General features: G+C 37.9%; 1 protein-coding gene across 1 annotated transcript in view; it reads right to left on the bottom strand.

The window, feature by feature from the left end:
* VMP1 (vacuole membrane protein 1) overlaps window positions 1–24,001 on the bottom strand; it is a 147,994-nt gene that overhangs the window by 91,258 nt on the left and 32,735 nt on the right. The window contains exon 6 of the mRNA XM_066262719.1: window positions 1,206–1,373. Within this exon, the coding sequence (XP_066118816.1) occupies window positions 1,206–1,373 (168 nt within the window). The remainder of the gene's footprint in view (window positions 1–1,205; window positions 1,374–24,001) is intronic.

Genomic DNA, 24,001 nt, shown 5'->3' with positions numbered 1-24,001 from the left:
GAGTATTCATATTCATCTTCATTTTAGTTAAGATTATTAAGTGATCTGGTTCCATGTTATTTTATTTTAAAAGAAACTGTTAGGGGAAAAGTTACAGGTAATATATAACTTATTGAATGCAATGATGAATTAAAAAATAATTCAAATGCTATTAAAGTCTTGAGCAAACAGCTATTCCTCAATGATAAATACCTGAATGAATTTAAGCAGAGAAAATAAAAAAGACTTTTGTGTAGGTTAAAATACATTTGCCATTGAACATGTAGTCCAAAAACGTCTCAAAATCTACTTAAGCAAATCATGAAAAATAAAAAAAGGTACAACTGAAAGGAAGATCACAATATACAACCATATAGTCTTCTTTTTTTTTTTTTTTCCAGAGACAGAGAGGGAGTCAGAGAGGGGGATAGGCAAGGACAGACAGACAGGAACGGAGAGAGATGAGAAGCATCAATCATTAGTTTTTTTGTTGTGCATTGCAACACCTTAGTTGTTCATTGATTGCTTTCTCATATGTGCCTTGACCGCGGGCCTTCAGCAGACCGAGTAACCCCTTGCTCAAGCCAGAGACTTTGGGCTCAAGCTGGTGAGCTTTTGCTCAAACCAGATGAGCCCGCAATCAAGCTGGCAACCTCGGGGTCTCGAACCCGGGTCTTCCGCATCCCAGTCCAATGCTCTATCCACTGAGCCACCATCTGGTCAGGTGACTACAACCATATAGTCTTGATGCCTCCATTACAGTAAAGTTTGGTTTATGAAGAAATGTCTGACCTTACTTTAGTATTATAGCAACACAGAAAATTAAATGAGTCCTCTAAGAATAAACACTGAATATTTAAATTTAGGAGACATAACATTTACCAAGCTGAGACTGATACATAAGTACCTGCTATGTGTTTATCAAATACATAAACACTGATGAAATTGAAAATATAGTATAGTTACATCATTCATATTCCTTTTCTCTGCTGTTGTCTCCTTGGCATCAGTTACTTCACGATTCCTCTGGCTTCATGCCTTCCTTCTGAATGTCACTGAATAGGAAAAGCTCTAAAAGATTTGTTTTACTTGGAAGTAGGTAGTTGATGACTTCATAAATTAATTATCTATTGACTTGGTATATGTTAGGATTCAATTTCCATGAGGTATAACAAAGTATATATAGACATGTTAATTTTGGACAAATATGAGCATGGACAACTTACCCACATGCAGGCCTCAATCCTAACTTTTGAGATGATACTCCACAAAGAAATAGATCCTTCAATACCCTCTTCATCTGGACAGATAATCTGGTCAGGATAGGGTGGCTCAGGAAAATTAACTGAGTTGCATTCATAAGCAGCTAATGTAACTGAAGCTATGTGTGGGCCCTATAAAACAAATATGGGAAACCTGATTAGAAATATTAATGAAAAAGGAATCATCACATGTTATTTTACAGTACCTTAATCACTATATATTAAGAGAAAAATCTTAGCTTTCAAAGAACAAGGATCTATGTATTTAACTCAATATTTCAAGATACAGAGTAATTTGAAAACTTTACAGAATTTCTCCTGGCTTGCTTTAAAAAAATTCAGATTATTGGTAATTTACATATAGTAAGAATCACCCTTTTTTTTGAGAGAGAGAAGAGGGGGGGAGACAGGAACAGACTGGAAGGGAGAGAGATGAGAAGCATCAATTCTTCGTTGTGGCATCTTAGTTGTTAATTGATTGCTTTCTCATATGTGCCTTGACCGGGTGGCTAGAGCAGAGTGAGTGACCCCTTGTTCAAGCCAGCAATCTTTGGGGTCAAGCCAGTGACCATGGTGTCATGTCTGTGATCCCACGCTCACATCGGTGACCCCGTGCTCAAGCTGGTGAGCCCATGCTCAAGCTGGGTGAGCCTGTGCTCAAGCCGGCTACCTCATGGTCTTCAACCTGGGCCCTCAGCATCCTAGGCTGACCCTCTATGCACTACATCACCATCTGGTCAGGCAAGAGTCACTTTTTATGGTCTATATATTACATGAGTTTTGACAAATACATTCAGGTGTACAACAACAATGAATTAAGATAAAAAACATTTCCACCACTGCAAAATGTTGCCTTGTGCCCTTTTGTACTCAATCGCCCTCTCCCAATACTAGCCCCTGGAAACCATCTGATTTCCGGCTTGATTCTGATTCTATTTATCCATAATTTTTGTTTGTAAGGTTATATCCCCTTTGATAAAACATTCTGTGCTGCCTTGGCTGGATAGCTCTGTTGGTTAGAGCATTGTTCTGATACACTAAGGTAGCCAATGGGTCCCTCTGGTCAGGGCACATACAGGAACAGACTGATGTGTCTGTCTGTCTGTCTCATTTCCTCTCTCAAATCAATTTAAAAATATATAAATAAATTCCTGGGTCTCCTAAGCATAGATTGATTCAATAAGTAGGAGCAGGAACCTGTATGTTATAAACAAGCCTCTTTAGAGTCTCAAATGGGTTAGGTTCTAATAGTCTAGGTTTAAGATCATTGGGAAAATAGTAAATTAAGGGTCAGAAAATAAGCAAGTCACTTATCTTTCTGGGCCTCATTTTACTCTTCTGCAAGGCAAGAAAATTAGATTCACTTTATGGTTTTATCAAACTGCAAAATCCAAAAACTCCAAATATTACCAAGCATGTCAATAAAGTCCAATACTAATCTCCAAAGTTCTTGTGAGGTGTATGATCTAAAAGTGGGACTTTCTTAACGTGCTGCTTTAACACACACAGTGTAAGTGTTCACTTCACAGGAGACTAAAAGTTTATAACAGTGGTCATAAGCATAATTTCTAGATCCAGATGGTTTGGTTTAAGATCTGGCCTCTGCCACTACTTCTGATCTTGCTTTCCTCATATGTAAGATGGGAGTCATCAAATTCCTTCAGGACCTACATTCTGAGAATGTTGTACAGTTTAAATTAGAAAATCCATATAAATTCACTTAAGAACAGTGCTGGGCATATAATAAGCCCTTAAAAAGTATCAGCCAGTAGCTGTTAGGAAGAAAAAGACTGTATTTATAGAATTTTATATACATATACGCACATACATATGTTATAGGTTCATATACACACATATAATAAGTGGTCTCTGTATATAAAAGTCTTTTAAACTCACACAGTGAAAGACTTTGTGGTTTAAACACAGTGCATAAGATGAAGTGATAAAAATAAGACACTAAAGAACTCCTACTACTATCAAGATAGAAGGCAATATAAAACAAAACTTTTGTTGCATGTTAATGTAAAAAAGATATTCATAAATCTAACCCCCAACCTACATTTCTCCTTAAATGCAGTAGGTATTTTTGTTAAAAAAAAATCGGCCCTGGTCGGTTGGCTCAGTGGTAGAGGTGTCGGCCTGGCGTGCAGGAGTCTTGGGTTCGATTCCCGGCCAGGGCACACAGGGGAGGCACCCATCTGCTTCTCCACCCCTCCCCCTCTCCTTCCTCTCTGCCTCTCTCTTCCCCTCCCGCAGCCAAGGCTCCATTGGAGCAAGGCTGGCCCGGGCGCTGGGGATGGCTCTGTGGCCTCTGCCTCAGGTGCTAGAATGGCTCTGGGTGCAAGAGAGCAATGCCTCAGATGGGCAGAGCATCGCCCCCTGGTGGGCGTGCCGAGTGGATCTTGGTCGGGCGCATGCGGGAGTCTGTCTGACTGCCTCCCCGTTTCCAACTTCAGAAAAATACAAAAAAAAAAAATCTAAATAATTAAGTTCTATACTTAGCACTGCATCAATTAGCAGGTTTCTCTGAACAACAACAACAAAAAAAAGTGAAATGTGAATTGTGAGTTGGTTCCTCTTTTTCTTGAGTTTTAACTCTAATATTTGTTATAAAAATAATTATAGAATGTTTTTAAAAAAATGATTTTGAGTATTTCGGTTTAAAAAATAGTTATTAACCATGAAATCTACAACTGTTTCTTTGAATACTATGTGTACAGATTTCACAAATAGGGGAAAAAAGAGATTATTTTGTAATCTCCCCAAAAAAACCCAACAACCCAAGTTTAAAATTTGGGGAATTCAGAGTAAGTGAATAATCAGTGAAAAATGTCTCATTATACACTTATAGCTATGCATCAGATGCAACTTAAAAGAAAATATTTAACTTTCACCTTTATTGTTTGAAAACACAAAAGAGAAATGTGAGGCCAGTGAGTAAAACAGGAAAAATTCAAGTTTGTCCACGTTATTGTCGTACAACTGTGTCCAGCAGACTGCAGGAAATGTCTACTTCTTGGCTCCAAAAATGAACAAAAACTGAACTGCACTGGAAGATAAATGAGATTTCTAGGATCCTACAGGAAGGAAAAAACTTCTATTCTAGTCTAGAAATACAGGTAAAATATGCACTCCATCAGATTAAACACATTGTCCGAAAAGATAGAAAACTTATTCGTAGTTTTAATTTTAAGAGACTCTAAAAGAGGGAAATTTTCAGCAATCTGATGAGAATTTTTCCCTTAAAGAAAGGACAGTTCATTCACACAGCTCAACTGATATATACTTTCCATAACCACACTAATAAGTCATGCTTACTCAGCCTCAGAGGCAGATGTGGTGGTTCCCAGACAAAATGAACACAAATAACTCAGCTCCTTGTCCTTTGTTCATTCTCAAGAGTCCACTTAGCCTGTACCCTGACATTTCAGTTTCAACTACGTTAACTGATAGCAAGCCTCATAAATTTTTTACAATATTACAGGTTAACGGTTCCTAAAAATAATACATCTGACTGAAATAAATATTAGTTTACATGAAAAAAAAACGCATAAAAACTAAAATAAAAATTTTTTAATTAAAAAATTTTAAGTTATACATTCAAATTATCTTTAAGAGTATTCTCTAAAACTTATGTCCTATTACTATTATCAAATATGGAAGAATCACATTTTAACCATACTAAATGAAGAAACATGGAATAAAGCCAGCTCTAGCATAAGCAGAGAAGACCACCTGACAGAACTACTGTAAGCACTAAGGGAACACAGGGCTCCAGCATGCGGGTACTGCTAGGGGCTGGGCTACAGATCCGGGCATGGGCCTCAGGGCTTTCCACCTCAGATCATGAGGAAACTGCCATAGACTTTCACTACTATAGCAAACAACTAGAAAACTGGACAAAAGATACAGAACAATTCTTTCCAGACACTGCACCACAGGCAGTATAGGACTTCTGACTGCTAAGAGAAGGAGACAAATGAGGAAACTCTGGCTCTTGGTTGGTAGACACTCATTGTGTCTACAGCAAAATCCACAGTCCAAAGATGAGGAGCCCAAGTACAACACAGTGGTCTTACTGAGTTCAGAAGAAAATGTGAGTTCAGGGAGGCTGAATACTTAACATTTGGGGGGTAGAATATAGTGAAGAAGGAACTATGTAGAGAAAGAACACTATAAAAACGCATGGTGGTCCCCTTGAGACTTTGGCATCGAAAGCTGCACTACATTCTAGGGTGAGTGGGATTCCATGAGGTCAAAGTGCAACTAGTGGGAAAAGAACTAACAGAGAATAGTAAGCTGAACAATTCCTAGAGTTCGTACAGGGATGGGAAACACTTGAGCTTCAACCAGCTAGAAAGAAGAGACTCAGAATTCACAGAAGACTCTGAAAAGAGCCTAGAGTAACAGCTTCTCCAGATAGGCCATAACAGGATTTTTAAAAAGCTTTATGTATATCAAACTAACCTACAGATAAGTTAACTGCCCACCAAAACAAAAGATGAATGCTCTCTAAAGGAAGACAACAAAATCTGTACAATCAACTATTTAACACCACATATCCAACATCTAATAAGAAATAACTAGATATGTGAAGCAGGAAAATGTCATCCATAACCAGAAGAAATATTAATTACTCAAAAGAAACACACCCAAAAATGTCAGAGGTAATTCAATTAGCAGTCAAGAACTTAAAAAACAGTGACTATAAATATGTCCAAGGACTTAAAACAGCAGTTGGCAACTTTAGCCCACAGGCCAAATTCAGTTTTATAAATAAAGTTTTAAAGAATACTGCCATGTGCATTTATTTACATATTGTCCTGGCTAATTCTGTGGTATGAACTGAGTAGCTATGACAGAACCTCTGTGGGTTACAAGGTCTAAAATATCTACTGTGCCCTGGCCGGTTGGCTCAGCGGTAGAGCGTCGGCCTAGCGTGCGGAGGACCCGGGTTCGATTCCCGGCCAGGGCACACAGGAGAAGCGCCCATTTGCTTCTCCACCCCTCCACTGCGCTTTCCTCCCTGTCTCTCTCTTCCCCTCCCGCAGCCAAGGCTCCATTGGAGCAAAGATGGCCCGGGCGCTGGGGATGGCTCTGTGGCCTCTGCCTCAGGCGCTAGAGTGGCTCTGGTCGCAACATGGCGACGCCCAGGATGGGCAGAGCATCGCTCCCTGGTGGGCAGAGCGTCGCTCCTGGTGGGCGTGCCGGGTGGATCCCGGTCGGGCGCATGCGGGAGTCTGTCTGACTGTCTCTCCCTGTTTCCAGCTTCAGAAAAATGAAAAAAAAAAAAAAAATCTACTGTATGGCCTTTTACAGAAGAAGTTTGATGATCTTTGATTTAAACGAAAACACAGATACAGTGAGGAAAGAAACAAAAAGTACAAAACAATAACAAAATGAACTTCTAGAGCTAAAAATATATCTGAGTAAAAAAATTCATTAGATAGATTATTAAAAGATTAGATACTGCAGAAGAAAATATTAAAGAACCTGAAGATGGAACAATAGGAAGTATCCAGAGAGTGAAGTCTACAAAAAAAAAAACAACCTTGGTAACTTGTGAAAGAACACCAATTAGTCTAATACACATGTGGTTGGAATCCTACAGAGGAAAAGATGTGTAAATGTGCGTGTGTATGTGGGTGTGTGTGTGCAAAAAAAAATTTGAAGGAAGAGTAACTCAATATTTTCAAGTTTTGATGAAAAACTTCAATTCATCAACTCATATATCTAAGAAACTCAACAAATCTCAGTCAGGTTCAAGACAAAAAAAATAAAACATATCAAATTGCTAAAAGTCATAATCATATCATAATCAAATTGCTATAACTGAGTAATAAGAAAATCTTTAAAGCAATCAGAGGGGATAAAAAGAACACACCATCTACAGGGAAATATAAATAAGACTTCTTATTAAACATAATACAAACCAAAATATAATGAACTAACTTCTCTAAAAGGTTTAAAGGAAAAAAAAAAACTGTCAATCTAGAATCCATGGCAAATAGATATCAAAATAAAGATGAAATAAACACATTTTCAGAAAAACGAAAGCCAAAAGAATTTGTTCTAGCAGATCTGCGCTATAATAAACATTAAAGGAAATTCCCCAAAGAAAAGTGATACCAAACGGAAACTTTAATATACACAAAGGAGTGAAGAGCACTGGGAATACAGAAGATTCTCCCCATTTGAAAATCTCTTTAAAAATAACTGGTGGTAAGCCCTGTCTGGGTAGCTGAGTTAGAGCATCATTTTAATACATCAGGTTACGGATTTGATCCCCAGTCGGGGCACATGAAGGAATCAACCAGTGAATACATGGATGAGTGGAGTAACAAAAGGATGTTTTTCTCTTCCTCCTTCCTCTCTCTAAAATCAATCAATACAATACAAAAATTTAAAAAATAATAAAAATAGGCCCTGGCCGGTTGGCTCAGTGGTAGAGCGTCAGCCTGGCGTGCAGGAGTCCTGGGTTCGATTCCTGGCTAGGGCACACAGGAGAAGCGCCCATCTGCTTCTCCACCCCTCCCCCTCTCCTTCCTCTCTGTCTCACTCTTCCCCTCCCGCAGCCAAGGCTCCACTGGAGCAAAGTTGGCCTGGGCGCTGAGGATGGCTCCATGGCCTCTGCCTCAGGTGCTAGAATGGCCCTAGTTGCAGCGGAGCAACGCCCCGGATGGGCAGAGCATCACCCCCTGGTGGGCATGCCGGGTGGATCCCGGTCGGGCGCATGTGGGAGTCTGTCTGACTGCCTCCCTGTTTCCAACTTCAGAAAAAAATACAAAAAAAATAAATAAATAAAAATAACCAGTTGTTTGGAACAAAAAAGATAATGTGCAAAAATAAAATATATGACAAGAGCATAAATTATGGGAGGAATAAAATGGAGTAATACTATTGTAAGGTGGTTAATGTATATATACTTTAAAAAGCTCAGTCCAAAAGAAGGTAGGAAAAAGAAGAATTAAAAAATAAGTGGGGACTGACCATGCAGTGGCGCAGTGAATACAGCATTGGACTGGGACACAGGTTCAAAACCCCAAGGTCACTGGCTTGAGCACAGGCTCATCTGGCTTGAGTGTGGGCTCACCAGCTTGAGCGTGGGGTCACCAGCTTGAACGTGGGGTCACCGGCTTGAGTGTGGGGTCACTGGCTTGAGCCCAAAGGTCGCTGGCTTAAAGCCCAAGGTCGCTGGCTTGAGCAAGGGGTTACTCACTCTGCTGTAGCCCCCCATCAAGGCACATATGAGAAAGCAATCAATTAACACTAAAGAGCTGCAATGAAGAATTGATGCTTCTCATCTCTCTTCCTTTCTGCCTGTCTGTCCCTGTCTGTCTCTCTGTCACAAAAATAAAATAAAATAAGTGGGAAAAATATTTTGAGGGTAGACTTAAACCCAACCATACTGATCACTGCATTAATTGTAAATGTACCAAATGAACAAATAAAAAATGTCAGAGTGGATTAAAAATACAAGACTCAAGTACATGCTGTGCAGAAGTTGTTTTAAACATTAAGATTCAAAAGTAACATTAAAAGGATGAAAAAAATAAATGATTTCAAAATAATCATAAGAAAGATGGACTGGCTGCATTAATATCAGATAAAGTAGACTTTAGGATAGGGAATTACTAGAGATAAATAAGGACATTTCATAATGATACAAGGGCCAATTCTCAGGAAGACAAAATTCAAATGTGCAGGCATCCTATTAACAGACTGTCAAAATATATAAAGCAAAAACTGACAAAACTAAAAGGAGAAATAAACAAATCTACAATTACAGTTGGAAATTTCAACACCTTTCCCTTATTAGTTGATAGAACAAGCAAACTGACAACCAGTGTGGATATATTAAAACTGAACAATATAAAACACCCCTACCAAGCAATAGCCAAATACATATTCTTTTTAAGTATCCATGAAACATTCACCAAGACAGACCATATGATGGGGTACAAAACAAGTCTTAGCTCATTTAAAAGAATGTGTCAGTCACATGGCAAGGTAAACATCAATACAAGAAGTACTTCTTAAGGAAAAATAGCAAATAAAGAAACTCTAAGATTAATTTCCCCAGCTAAGGACAGTGTCCTTTAATCTTTGTAGTGGTAATAAAAGAAGTCAAACTAGCTCAAACTGTTACAGGAAACTATAAATTCCCTAGATAGCAACCAGGTCACAAGTAACATTCACTCACTACATACATAGCTCCTGAGAGGTCAATGGAAGTTACTTTTAGAGATAAGGAGGTTGAACTTTATGATTGTGATGAAATGTTATACTCTCATCAGAGTGACAGGTTTTAGGGTCATTTATTGGGGGTGGAAAATAGTTCAGCATAGTCACTTTAAGTGTAGTCAACTCAAAAAATAGTTCACTTATTTGTGACATATCGAACATCTGGTTTTGCTTCAGTTCAAAGCCTCATGTATCTAGTCTCATGAGCTGTATTACATTATATTTTCCAAAGTTTTCATAATGGAATAATTCTGCCTGTCCAGAATAAAAGATGTAGTGCTTGGGCAAGCAAGACTATGTCTGGGTGAGAGCAAATCCATGGTTAGACCACGGGTAAGATTTCTACTAAGAGCAGACATAGGTATCAGTGGAAAAATTACTTTAACTTTTATTTTTTTTTATTTTTTATTTTTTTAAATAAATTTTTATTAATGGTAATGGGATGACATTAATAAATCAGGGTACATATATTCAAAGAAAACATGTCTAGGTTATTTTGTCATTAAATTATGCTGCATACCCCTCGCCCAAAGTCAGATTGTCCTCCGCCACCCTCTATCTAGTTCTCTGTGCCCCTCCCCCTCCCCCTAACTCTCTCCCTCCCTCCCTCCCATGTCCTCCCTCCCCCCACCCCTGGTAACCACCACACTCTTGTCCATGTCTCTTAGTCTCATTTTTATGTTCCACCAATGTATGGAATCATGTAGTTCTTGTTTTTTTCTGATTTACTTATTTCACTCCTTATAATGTTATCAAGATCCCACCATTTTGCTGTAAATGATCTGATGTCATCATTTCTTATGGCTGAGTAGTATTCCATAGTGTATATGTGCCACATCTTCTTTATCCAGTCTTCAATTGAAGGGCTTTTTGGTTGTTTCCATGTCTTGGCCACTGTGAACAGTGCTGCAATGAACATGGGGCTACATGTGTCTTCACGTATCAATGTTTCTGAGGTTTTGGGGTATATACCCAGTAGAGGGATTGCTGGGTCATAAGGTAGTTCTATTTTCAGTTTTTTGAGGAACCACCATACTTTCCTCCATAACGGTTGTACTACTTTACAGTCCCACCAACAGTGAATGAGGGTTCCTTTTTCTCCACAGCCTCTCCAACATTTGCTATTACCCGTCTTGTTGATAATAGCTAATCTAACAGGGGTGAGGTGGTATCTCATTGTAGTTTTGATTTGCATTTCTCTAATAACTAATGAAGCTGAGCATCTTTTCATATATCTGTTGGCCATTTGTATCTCTTCCTGGGAGAAGTGTCTGTTCATGTCCTCTTCCCATTTTTTTATTGGATTGTTTGTTTGTTTGTTGTTGAGTTTTATGAGTTCTTTGTAAATTTTGGATATTAGGCCCTTATCTGAGCTGTTGTTTGAAAATATCATTTCCCATTTAGTTGGCTGTCTGTTTATTTTTATATCAGTTTCTCTTGCTGAGCAAAAACTTTTTATTCTGATGTAGTCCCATTCATTTATCTTTGCCTTCACTTCTCTTGCCATTGGAGTCAAGTTCATAAAATGTTCTTTAAAACCCAGGTCCATGATTTTAGTACCTATGTCTTCTTCTATGTACTTTATTGTTTCAGGTCTTATATTTAGGTCTTTGATCCATTTTGAATTAATTTTAGTACACGGGGACAGGCTGTAGTCGAGTTTCATTCTTTTGCATGTGGCTTTCCAGTTTTCCCAACACCATTTGTTGAAGAGGCTTTCTTTTCTCCATTGTGTGTTGTTGGCCCCTTTATCAAAGATTATTTGACCATATATATGTGGTTTTATTTCTGGGCTTTCTATTCTGTTCCATTGGTCTGAGTGTCTATTTTTCTGCCAATACCATGCTGTTTTGATTATCGTGGCCCTATAATATAGTTTAAAGTCAGGTATTGTAATGCCCCCAGCTTCATTCTTTTTCCTTAGGATTGTTTTGGCTATTCAGGGTTTTTTATAGTTCCATATAAATCTGATGATTTTTTGTTCCATTTCTTTAAAAAATCTCATAGGGATTTTGATGGGAATTGCATTAAATTTGTATATTGCTTTGGGTAATATGGCCATTTTGATTATATTTATTCTTCCTATCCAAGAACAAGGAATATTTTTCCATCTCATTGTATCTTTTTCGATTTCCCTTAACAATGCTTTGTAATTTTCATTATATAGGTCCTTTACATTCTTTGTTATGTTTATTCCTAGGTGTTTTTTTTTTTTTTGCAATCGTGAAGGGGATTTTTTTTTGAGTTCATTTTCTAATATTTCATTGTTGGCATATAGAAAGGCTATGGACTTTTGTATGTTAATTTTGTATCCTGCGACCTTACTGTATTGGTTTATTGTTTCTAATAATCTTTTTGTGGAGTCCTTCGGGTTTTCGATGTATAGGATCATATCATCAGCAAAAAGTGATACCTTTACTTCTTCTTTTCCGATATGGATGCCTTTTATTTCTTTGTCTTGTCTGATTGCTCTGGCCAGAACTTCTAGCACCACGTTAAATAAGAGTGGAGAGAGTGGACAACCCTGTCTTGTTCCTGATTTAAGGTAGAGAGTCCTCAGTTTTATGCCGTTTAATAGGATGTTGGCTGATGGTTTATCATATATGGCCTTTATCATGTTGAGATATTTTCCTTCTATACCCATTTTGTTGAGAGTCTTAAACATAAAATTGTGTTGTATTTTATCAAAAGCCTTTTCTGCATCTATTGATAAGATCATGTGGTTTTTGTTCTTTGTTTTGTTGATATGGTGTATTACGTTAACCGTTTTGCGTATGTTGAACCATCCTTGAGATTCTGGGATGAATCCCACTTGATCATGATGTATTATTTTTTTAATATGTTGTTGTATTCGGTTTGCCAGTATTTTGTTTAGTATTTTAGCATCTGTATTCATTAGAGATATTGGTCTGTAGTTTTCTTTCTTTGTGCCATCCTTGCCAGGTTTTGGTATGAGGGTTATGTTGGCCTCATAAAATGTGTTTGGAAGTATTGCTTCTTCAATTTTTTGGAAGACTTTGAGTAGAATAGGAACCAAGTCTTCTTTGAATGTTTGATAGAATTCACTAGTATAACCATCTAGGCCTGTACTTTCATTCATGGGGAGGTTTTTAATAGTTTTTTCTATTTCCTCCCTGCTAATTGGTCTGTTTAGGCTTTCTGCTTCTTCATGACTCAGTCTAGGAAGGTTGTATTGTTCTAGGAATTTATCCATTTCTTCTAGATTGTTGTATTTGGTGGCATATAATTTTTCATAGTATTCTACAATAATTCTTTGTATATCTATGATGTCTGTGGTGATCTCTCCTCTTTCATTTTGGATTTTATTTATTTGAGTCTTGTGTCTTTTTTCTTTGGTGAGTCTTGCTAAGGGTTTGTCAATTTTGTTGATCTTTTCAAAGAACCAGCTCCTAGTTTTATTGATTTTTTCTATAGTTTTTCTGTTCTCTATTTCATTTATTTCTGCTCTGATTTTTATTATCTCCTTTCTTCGGCTGGTTTTGGGTTGTCTTTGTTCTTCTTTTTCTAGTTCCTTAAGGTGTGAGGTTAAGTGGTTTACTTCGGCTCTCTCTTGTTTGTTCATATAGGCCTGAAGTGATATGAACTTTCCTCTTATTACTGCTTTTGCTGCATCCCAGAGATTCTGATATGTCGTATTTTCATTTTCATTTGTCTGTATATATCTTTTGATCTCTGCGCTTATTTCTTCTTTGACCCATTCATTTTTTAGAAGTATGTTGTTTAGTTTCCACATTTTTGTGGGTTTTTCCCCCTTTTTTGCAGTTGAATTCTAGTTTCAAGGCTTTATGATCAGAAAATATGCTTGGTACAGTTTCAATTTTTCTAAATTTGCTGATATTGTCTTTGTGGCCCAACATATGGTCAATTCTTGAGAATGTTCCATGTACACTAGAGAAAAATGTATACTCTGTCGCTTTGGGATGAAGTGTCCTGTAGATGTCTATCATATCCAGGTGTTCTAGTAGTTCGTTTAAGGCCACTATATCTTTATTGATTCTCTGTTTGGATGACCGATCTAGAGCCGTCAGCGGTGTATTGAGGTCACCAAGTATGATTGTATTTTTGTTAGTTTTTGTTTTAAGGTCAATAAGTAGCTGTCTTATATATTTTGGTGCTCCTTGGTTTGGTGCATATATATTAAGGATTGTTATGTCTTCTTGATTCAACTTCCCCTTAATCATTATGAAATGACTATTTTTGTCTCTGAGTACTTTTTCTGTCTTGTAGTCAGCATTATTAGATATGAGTATTGCTACGCCTGCTTTTTTTTGGGTGTTGTTTGCTTGGAGTATTGTTTTCCAGCCTTTCACTTTGAATTTGTTTTTATCCTTGTTGCTTAGATGTGTTTCTTGTAGGCAGCATATAGTTGGATTTTCTTTTTTAATCCATTCTGCTACTCTGTGTCTTTTTATTGGTAAGTTTAATCCATTTACATTTAGTGTAATTATTGACACTTGTGGGTTCCCTACTGCCATTTTATAAATTGCTTTCTGTTAGTTTTGTATCTAGTTTGATTCTTCTCTTTTGTTTTTCTATCATTTGTTTTTGTTTGTTTGTGTTCCATACTTCTTTCCTCTGTTGCTACCTTTTTTAAGTCAAGTGTTTTTGTGGTGGTTTTTTTAAGGGTGGTTACCATTAAGTAATGAAAAGGGTACCTACCATATTCATTGTAGTACCCTATCTTATAAGTATTTCTGCACTTCATCGTCCTCTGCTACTGTTAATCTCCAACCTCTCCCCCCTTTTTTTCCTTTGTTGTCACAGTTTAAGTTTGGTTTTATTGTGTTCTTGGTGGAGCTGTTACTTGTGGTGTTGTTTTCTTTTGTTCTTTGAATCTGGTTGGAAAACCCCCTTTAGTATTTCCTGGAGTGGGGGCTTTCTGCTGATAAATTCTCTCATCTTTTCTGTATTTGTGAATGTTTTTATATCTCCTTCGTACTTGAAGGATAGCTTTGATGGGTATAGTATTCTTGGCTGAAAGTTCCTCTTTCAGGGCTTTAAATATTGGGGTCCACTCTCTTCTAGCTTGTAGAGTTTCTGCTGAGAAATCTGATGATAATCTAATAGGCCTTCCTTTATATGTTGTACTCTTCTTTTCCCTGGCTGCCTTGAGAATTTTTTCTTTGTCATTGGTTTGTGTCATCTTCATTATGATGCGCCTTGGAGTGGGTTTGTTGGGGTTAAGAAAACTCGGTGTTCTGTTTGCTTCTTGAATTTGAGGCTTTAGTTCTTTCCACAGGCTTGGGAAGTTCTCGTCTATTATTTGTTTGAGTATATTCTCCATTCCATTTTCTTTCTCTTCTCCCTCTGATATACCTATTATTCTTATGTTATTCTTTCTGATGGAGTCAGACAATTCCTCTAGGGCTTTCTCGTTTTTTATTATTTTTGAGTCTCTTTCTTCTTCTCTCTGTTGTGCCTCAAGTTGTTTGTCTTCTATTTCACTAATCCTATCTTCAATCTGGGCTGTTCTGTTAGCTAAGCTTGTTACCTCGTTTTTCAGCTCGTGAATTGAGTTTTTCATTTCTGTTTGATTTGTTTTTATAGTTTCAATTTCCTTGGTAATATATTCTTTGTGTTCATTGAGTTGTTTTCTGATCTCCCTATATTGTCTTTCTGTGTTTTCTTGTATCTCTCTGAGTATTTTTAAGATTTCTATTTTAAATTCTCTGTCATTTAGCTCCAAGGCTTCCAATATGTTAAGTCTTTTCTCCATAGATTTTTCCACATCTATTTGTGTTACCTCTCTTTCTTTTGTATCCATAATATTCGATTTCCTCTTTCTTATCGGCATCTGAGGGTGGTCTTGTTGATAGCACTAATTAGAATTAATAAAGAGTAAAAAGTAAAAAAAAAAAAAAAAAAAAAGGTAAAACACCCCACAAAAAAAACAGTAATAATTTATTATTTCCCCTTTTTTCTTTCTTCTCTTTCCCTCCTCTCCCCTCCTCAGGGAAATATCGTGCCTATAATGGAGGGCCTGATTTGGGGTGAAGAGTTCAAGGGGCAAAAAAAAAAGGGAGTAGGGACCTATTAAATGCGAAAAAAAAAAAAAAAGGAAGAAAATCTTAGACAAGCATAAGATGATTTGCTTGTAAGTGATGGTCAACTAAGAGATATAATGAGAGGGATAAGAGGGAACCAGAAAAAAGGACCAAAAAAGAATAATAAAGAAGAGAAAAATAAAAATAATAAGTAAAAATCTGTTGTATTAAGTGGAGCGAAGACTAAATACAATGGAGACCTTGGGTTGGGAGGACCCAAAATGCCACAAAAATAAACAAACAAGAAAAAAAAATGAAAACAAAAGCAAATAAGAAAAATAAAGCCAAAAAAAGCCTTGAGTCCCAAATTAACTAATTTGTTCGTGATTGAGGATTAAATGGGAGGAAAGTACAATGAGAGAAGAAAAAAATGAATAGAAAGGAAAAAATAAGAAAAAGAGAAAAACGAAGGAAGAAATAAAAAGGAAAAGAAAAAAAACAAAATAAAGCAAAACAAACAAAAAAAAACAAAAGAGGAGAGAGTGAGAGTTAAGTGTTTTGGAGTATAACCTTAAAGGAGGGTGAGGATGAAGAAGAGAAATAAAATGTAACACTCATGGGTAGTGTAGTTCAAGAAAAGGGAAGCATAAGATGGGTAGAGAATAGAAGGACCGAGGTGGAGGAAATAAAGGCAATAAGATAGAAGAAACAAACAACAACAACAACAAAAAAATTAGTGGAACAAGTTGTAAAGTCTGTGGATTTTTCTTGATTTTGAGAGGTTAACTTCTTCCTTTTTCTTTTCTCTCCCTCTTCCTGGTCGGTGACTCTGTACCCCAGGCTCTGCCCCTGTGTCACACTTAGGTAGGGATTTGCAGTTGATGGGATTCTATGGCAATGTCCTATAATTGGCTTTAATCTTGCTGGTAGTCAAGGCTTGTTGGTGTTTGCAGGGTCCAACGATGAGAGTGTTTGCTTTCCTGGATTCTCTCTCCTAGTCCCCCCTTTCTGAATTAGCAGCCTGGTGATCCAGCTATAAGGCTGCAACTGCTTCTGCCTGGGGAGTAAGAGGCTCAAAGAGCTGGGAAATCCCCACTCTATCCCCACTCAGTGCAAGGCTTTGGGAAAGGCTCTGGTAGTCAGGGCCTCCAGTGTAATCAGGCGGGGGTGGGAGTCAATTGTTGTCAAGGTGACTGTTCAGCGCCTATCATTTAGTTGGACCTCTCAACCCAGGCTTTCCACACTTTGTAGCCTGTTTTTGCTGGGAAGAAGAGGCACTAGTCTCTGCTTGCGACTAGTGTAGTATAGATCTTATTATCTGCCAAGTCCTTCTTGTTAGCGTTTATCCCTGAATATGGAGGCTCTATCAATCAGAAGTTGCCCCCGCCCCTTTAGCGAGAGGCACTAAAAAATATCACGCTTCTTGTCTTGGGTCGCTGAACTGAGAGAGATCTTATCAATTAGAACCGAGGGTGCACAGATTTCAAGGGTTAAGCTAATTTCAGTGATTGGGTCGCAGCTGAGCTCCCGAAGGTATTTTAGGCTGCCTGCGAGCTCCCCTCCCCCAACGCTTGATTGTTAGCTTGAATGGCTGGGTGAGGTGCCCCGCCCACGGAGAGAATCTCCCAAGTAGGGGAAGACCACCCTGATGCCTCTCCCGCTCGCCCTGCCGCTGGCGGCTGGATCGCACCAGGCGCAGGATAATGGGGCACCCTGGGTGTGCGGGCCAGTAGGGTGCTCTGGGCGCGTGGAATGCCCAGGGCACAAGCGTGAATGGGGTGCTCCGGGCACCGGTGGCTGGCGACTCTCACTCGCAGTGCGCGGGCCGCTGGGAACGTTAGCGGTGCTCGCTCTGCAACCGGACCGGGCGCGCGCCCGCGGCCGCTCGTGGCGGCTCGCAGCAGCTCCCGAGTATGGGCTGACTCACCACAGGCGCACAACCTCGCGGCTTGAATGAATGCCCCTGCGGTAGCTTCCTCCACACCCTCGTCTCTCAGATTCAAGTGATAACAGTCCTTTCGCTATCAGTTTGTGTGGAACTCCGGAATATGCTCCGAGGATAAATTTTTCTGTTTCCAGTTGATAAATTTGTTGTGATTTAGGGGAGAGCTGTCGGACGCGCTGCTCACGGCGCCATTTCTGTGACGTCACTCACTTTAACTTTTAAAATATTTGTTTAAGATAAAATTTAAGGCTCATTTCTACAATGTATATTTCTTTATGAGCAGTGCAAAATGGTTTTAGTGATAGATTAAAAAAAATTCCCTGGCCAGTTGGCTAAGTAGTAGAGCGTAGGGCCTGGTGTGGATGTCTCGGGTTCAATTCCCAGTCAAGGCATACAGGAGAAGCGACCATCTGCTTTTCTCCCCCACCCCTCCCACTTCTCTCTCTCTTCTCCCACAGCCATGGTTCGATTGGTTTGAGCAAGTTGACCCCAGGTGCTGAGGATGGCTCCATGGCCTAGCCTCAGGTGCTAAAATAGCTTGGTTGCTGAGCAACAGAGCAGCAGCCCTAGATGGGCAGAGCATTGCCTGGTAGGGGGCTTGCTGGGTGGATCCTAGTCAGGGTGCATGTGGAAGTCTGTCTCACTGTCTCCCTGCCTCTCACTTAATTTAAAAAAAAATAAAAATTAAGAAACAATTATATGGCAATATTTTTTTAAATTTTTCATTTATTAGTTTTAGCAAGAGAAGGAGAGAAGAAGAGAGAAACAGAGAGGGAGACAGGAACATAGGTATGTTCCTGCATGTGCCTGACCAGGGATTGAACCGGTAACCTCTGCGCTTCAGGACAATGCTCTAATCAACCAAGCTATCTAGCCAGGGCTATATGGGATTACTTTTTACTCTAGCTTCAGGAATATTAATATATTATTACTTTTGTCTAATGAACAAAAATTTAGAACTAAAATATTATCCTAAAGATATAAACTCATTCCTAAAATCATACTATACAAAAATATTCTACTCTGGTAATTAGGAAAAGTTCTAAGTAGTGCGCTGATGATAATAATATAGTCCCTAAGTCTTGAGAAAGAAGTCCTGGTGCCACAAAAACAAATCAGGCCTGACCTGTGGTGGCGCAGTGATAAAGCGTCGACCTGGAAACACTGAGGTTGCCGGTTCAAAACCCTGGGCTTGCCTGGTCAAGGCACATATGGGAGTTGATGCTTCCTGCTCCTCCCTCCCCCTTCTCTCTCTCTCTCTCTCTCTCTTTCTCTCTCTCCTCTCTAAAAAATTAATTTAAAAAATTAAAAAAAAAAAACATTAAAAAAAATCAGGGTCTTTGTTAGGAAGGTGTGGGCTAGTCAATTGTTAATCCCGGAAAAAAATTTATATTAGTAAAATGACAGACTAGTATGGCACTGATGCTTCATGAAAAGAAAAAGTTTTCTGTCTTTTGAACTTTACTGTTGGGTTCATTGTAGGGCCCTTTCTTCCAGAGACATTTCTTAAAAAGCCAAAACCTAAAATGGTCATCTTAGTTTTAATTATGCCAAGCCTCCTAATCAACCAAGATGAAGAATATGATATCCCATTAAGAGCACAGTATGTGTACATATGAGTTTTTGTAAGGAAGACGAGCAGACAGAGAGACAGACAGACATTCTTCCACTGTAGGCAGCTCCCTCAGAACTGATAAAACATTCCTAAAGACTGGAGTTGTTTGTATAACATCTGTAATGTCAATTCATAGCCTAATCCGTCATCCATACACAGAAATCAAGTGAGATCCCAAAGGCAAAATTTCCAATTAGTTTTGTCTGGAAAGTTTAGGGCAAAGGTAATAAAATCAAGAATCCTGCGCTGATTCACTGGGAAAGCATTTGCTTGCCGCACTCCTTCACTACAGGAACAAAAGGAGCCAGTGGTTTGTCGGGAATGTGATTCATTAGGAATATCTTGGTGATAAATAAATGAAAGATGACAAATGGTTGTTGTCTGTATGACTTGCAAAACCTTTGTTTTCTTTATATCCAACTTTAGAAATGCTTTTACAAACAGGGATTTTACTCTTCAAATAAAGAATTTGATTAAAAGATAATCATTGCTTTTCTCATTACAGTCAGAAAACTTACCCAAAGAGGTGGTGTACAGCAAATTCTAGAAGGCTAGAGAATAAACTATTGATTGCAAATGGGCACTGAGAAGTTGAACTAGTGTTTATATTTTTTTGTGAAAAAGGCCTCAAGTTTGCAAATTAAGCCTGTAGTCCCACTCTAAATGCAGTATAGTATGTTTAAAAAGCAGTAACCTGGGCATTAATGTGAGTTTTCGTTTTCTGAAGCAGTTAATACTTACTAGATATAGTAAGACTTCCATCTCACATTCCTCACTCGATGAAAGTCTAATAATAATAATTACGATAATAATGCCTGCACAACCCAGGTAACAAGGCAAGAATATGAGATTACATAGTAAAGGCATTATAAGTATAAAATTGCTAATCAAAACAATGTATAAATTCTACCATTCATGCTCTAAAATATAAGGACCTGTCTTTGAAGTCATTTTTATTACAGTGCTCACAAAAATTAGGGGATCAGAGACCGTGCAGATACTCCAGTACATTCAGCCTTTTGTGTAGTGCATTTTCACCAATGAAATAAGTTGGTTTTGCATCTCATTTGCATAATTGAACTAATTGAACAACTTTCTTTGACTTGTTGTTTGCTTTCCTGATGGTCTTGTTAAATAAAAAAATCAAATGCTTTTTATCGCTTCATATTCATTTTGAAACATCCCCTAAATCTTTGTGAGCCGTAGATATTGAATCAATTCATAAAAACATGTTTCACTTTTCTTCTCTAAACCTAAGAAACTTTTGATCATAAAGTTGATTTAAGTGTTCAGGAGAAATGGAACACATACTTATAGAGAGAACTTTTAAAAAGGTTATAAATTGTTTCAAATCTATACCCAACAGAACAGATTTCAGCTACACTGAATTTTCTCAGCTTTCATTTAAGCACACATTCATAGTGACTTAAGGGAAGGAAGTTATCTAGTCTGTGCATACCCCTTTGTTTGGTGAAAACTCAGGCCCTGTCCTGGAGACCTTGGTTTCTTCTTTGATGTGGTGATGCTCATAAGAGGTAAGACATGAGTCATTCCTTGGGGAAGACAGGGTGAATAGCCTATCATGCACTCATCAAAGAAGGGCAAACAGACCTTTTCTAAGAAGGGCCTGTTGGTCTTCCCGGAAGAGCCTTGAGTCATTGTGTGCTTATAGCCAGAGTCATTGTACCTACACAGAACACTATCAAGTCACACCACAATCTTACTTTTGGCAATCTTTTCCCTTTTGTGTCCGACAGAGACACAAAGAGGTGAGCAATGAAGCAATAATCAGAAGACAAGCAGAAAAAAAGTAAAGAGGGTGGTTAACAATTTAAAAAAAAATTATTCCACCTCACGGCACTAAACAATTACTACAATATTTCTCTTACTGAAACTACATTATTTCATTTCAATTCATATACATGTAGTTTTCCAAATAATAATTACTATAGGGAATAAATAGCCATGAGTCAAAAAGTATAATGAATGTCTACACCTAAGGAAAAGACAGCTTTAAACAGTCTATAAAGTACTATATACAAACAATAAAGTAAGGAAACAGGGTGCCATACACAGAGTTGTTCTTATAAATATTCAATAGCAATCAAGATGTCACAGTATTTAAATGTACAGTTTTTACCAAATATTTTAGTAATGAAACAATCCTAAACTTTAAAGCAGAAATTGCCTCTGAATCTTACACAGGGGCAATATCTCACAACTTTCTTTGTATTTATTTTATAACAAAGAGCCAAGTATTTGTTTAAAATGGTCATATTAAACAAATGACCATTAATATCATTTAGATGATAATGCTGTGCTGTCATAGCTTCTAATAAGCCTGATCTGTTCTACAATATAATTAAATAGTTCTAAAACTTTTCCACACACCAACTGCATATAGAAAGGACAACTCTAATGCTTTGAAATCCCTATGTGATTCCTAAAGGTAAGAAATCAGTGGTTAAAACACATGCCAAAGACACAAGTTATCTGTACAATACATTTAGCTTTCTATTTGAAGTTTCATAATTGGGTGCCTTTTTAAATTATAAAATGATTGTTGAAAGTTTTTGTTCTCAGAGTTCTTTGTCTAGGAGCTGGGCTTATTTAAAAGGAATACAGGGCTTGTTAAGTCTTTCTCCAGGAAACTGCTCCACCTAGTGTCAAAAACTGTTCGTATATCCCATTATTTGAGATTGTATATTCTCTTTTGTTATTATTAAATAGAACAAATTTTATAAACCATTAATGGCACATACAGTTTACAAATGGCTCTTTAATCTTCTGCTTGTCTTGTAACTTGATGAATATTAATGTACATGCCAATAAGGGGCATGTTTGGGATACATTTTTCATTATCAAGTACCAAAGTTCCTGTTTTTGTTAACCTGGTTGTTTACAGAATTATGAATCATGTTTTTCTACTGAAAATAATTCTAAGATGGCTACTAACATTAACCTATTACTTTTCCCAATTGTTTATAACAATCTAAACTAAAGCCATAAATTACTTCTCAAAAGGACTGCAATATTATAAAAATCAGTATTTAATAACTGTACATATCAATGGTTAAAACATAAAATTAGAGCTAAATCTTGCTGTCAACAGGCAGTTCAGGTAGAAAAATTCTTCCACTTTACTGTTCGTGAAAAGTGTTTCTTTCCCTTGATTTAAGTACTTGCACAACTATAATCTTCTAATAATTATGATCCAGAAAAGAGATATTTTTTTTCTCAGCAAATGAATGAATAAAATGTATAACCTGTCAAGTAAAAGTTCTTAGAGAATGGCTAGTTCACCATGGCTCCCAAACTCAACATGCCTCTTTTGCGGCACTACGGTCATTCCATGCTCAGGAGCACGGACTAGCCAACTACAGCCTGAAGGTCAAGTCCAGTCTGCCACCCATTTTTGTGAAACATTCTTATTTTAAAAAAAATTTTTTTAATTCATTTTAGAGAGGAGACGGAGAGACAGAGAGGAGAGACAGAGAGAGAGAAGGGGGGGAGGAGCTGGAAGCATCAACTCCCATATGTGCCTTGACCAGGCAAGCCCAGGGTTTCGAACCGGCGACCTCAGCATTTCCAAGTTGATGCTTTTATCCACTGCGCCACCACAGGTCAGGCTGAAACATTCTTTACACACTGTTCTTGGATGCTTTCTCATTACAGTGACAGATCCGAGGAGTTATAAGAGGCTCTCAAAGCCTAAAATATTTATTATCTGGCCCTTGACAGAAAAAGTGCTGACCCCTGGGCCTGTCAAGCTCTGGATCAGACCATTATTAAGGTAAAAATTTTGACTCATTCAAACATAGAGGTGCATCAGATGAAAACAGTAGCCATGTTCCTTTCATTAATCTATTGTTTTTCCTCTGAACATAATCTCCACTAGTAAATAAGCATTCCTGGACCACCTATGTTCTGAATCTTCTGAGAGGAAACCTGCCACCATAGTTGCTAAGACTAAAACAAATTTGTCAATAGGTTTCTGGAAATTAATATCCATGAGAAGGGTCCTTAGAAAAATCTGCCAGCCTCAGAGGCCTTATTTTATTTTCTGCATCTGATCAACTTATAAAGAACATGAGTAAAGTAAATGAATAAAATCAGTAACTTGTTCACTTTCTAGGCAAAATTTGCCCATGAAATAGACATCAAATAAAGGAACAAAAAGGTGCCTACATAGGAAATAAAATCAGAAGAAGAAAAGCACCTTAAAATGCTATTTCATTTCTAACCTATTATTTAATAAGGATTATTTCCTTATATCAAAATATAACATACTTTACAGATATACTAGAGATCACAAGCTTGTTGGTATACTTGCCAACGGTGTATGCCCTACATGTAAATATATATGTCAAATTGAAAAGAGGCTAGCTGCTCTTAAAGTAATGAATGAATGTAGAAATGTAAGAAAATTATTTTCAGTCACATGCATTAACTTCTATTACATAGGCATATATACAGATAAACAGTAGACTATCCCTCTAATTTAAGTAGAACTACTATATTTGAGGCCTTCAATTTCATCCAGAACAGAACCTGCAAATATTATAGTACAGTGTATCGACTGTATTAGCAATGCCACCTAGTGGCAGCTGAATATAGACAGGTTAGAAAAAATGTTCTAGAACAGTGGTTGGTTCCTAAACTTTAATGAGTTACAGCAGAGATCTCAAACTTGCGGCCCGCCCATCAATTTTGTGCGGCCCACAGACTGGCCCGCAGATTAATCCACGAAGTATGATTAGTCTGCGGGCCGCACAAAATTGGTGGGCGGGCCACATGGCAACGAGTTTGAGATCCCTGAGTTACAGAGTCTTTGGAGAATTTAATACTATAGGTCCCTTTTGCCAGAAAGATGCATTTTTTTTTTTTTTTGACAGAGAGGGAGTCGGAGAGAGGGATAGATAGGGACAGATAGGAAGGGAGAGAGACGAGA

This window comes from Saccopteryx bilineata, chromosome 2 (assembly GCF_036850765.1).
Source record: "Saccopteryx bilineata isolate mSacBil1 chromosome 2, mSacBil1_pri_phased_curated, whole genome shotgun sequence".
Classification (NCBI taxonomy): Eukaryota; Metazoa; Chordata; class Mammalia; order Chiroptera; family Emballonuridae; genus Saccopteryx; species Saccopteryx bilineata.
This window is presented reverse-complemented; position numbering and strand designations above follow the sequence as displayed.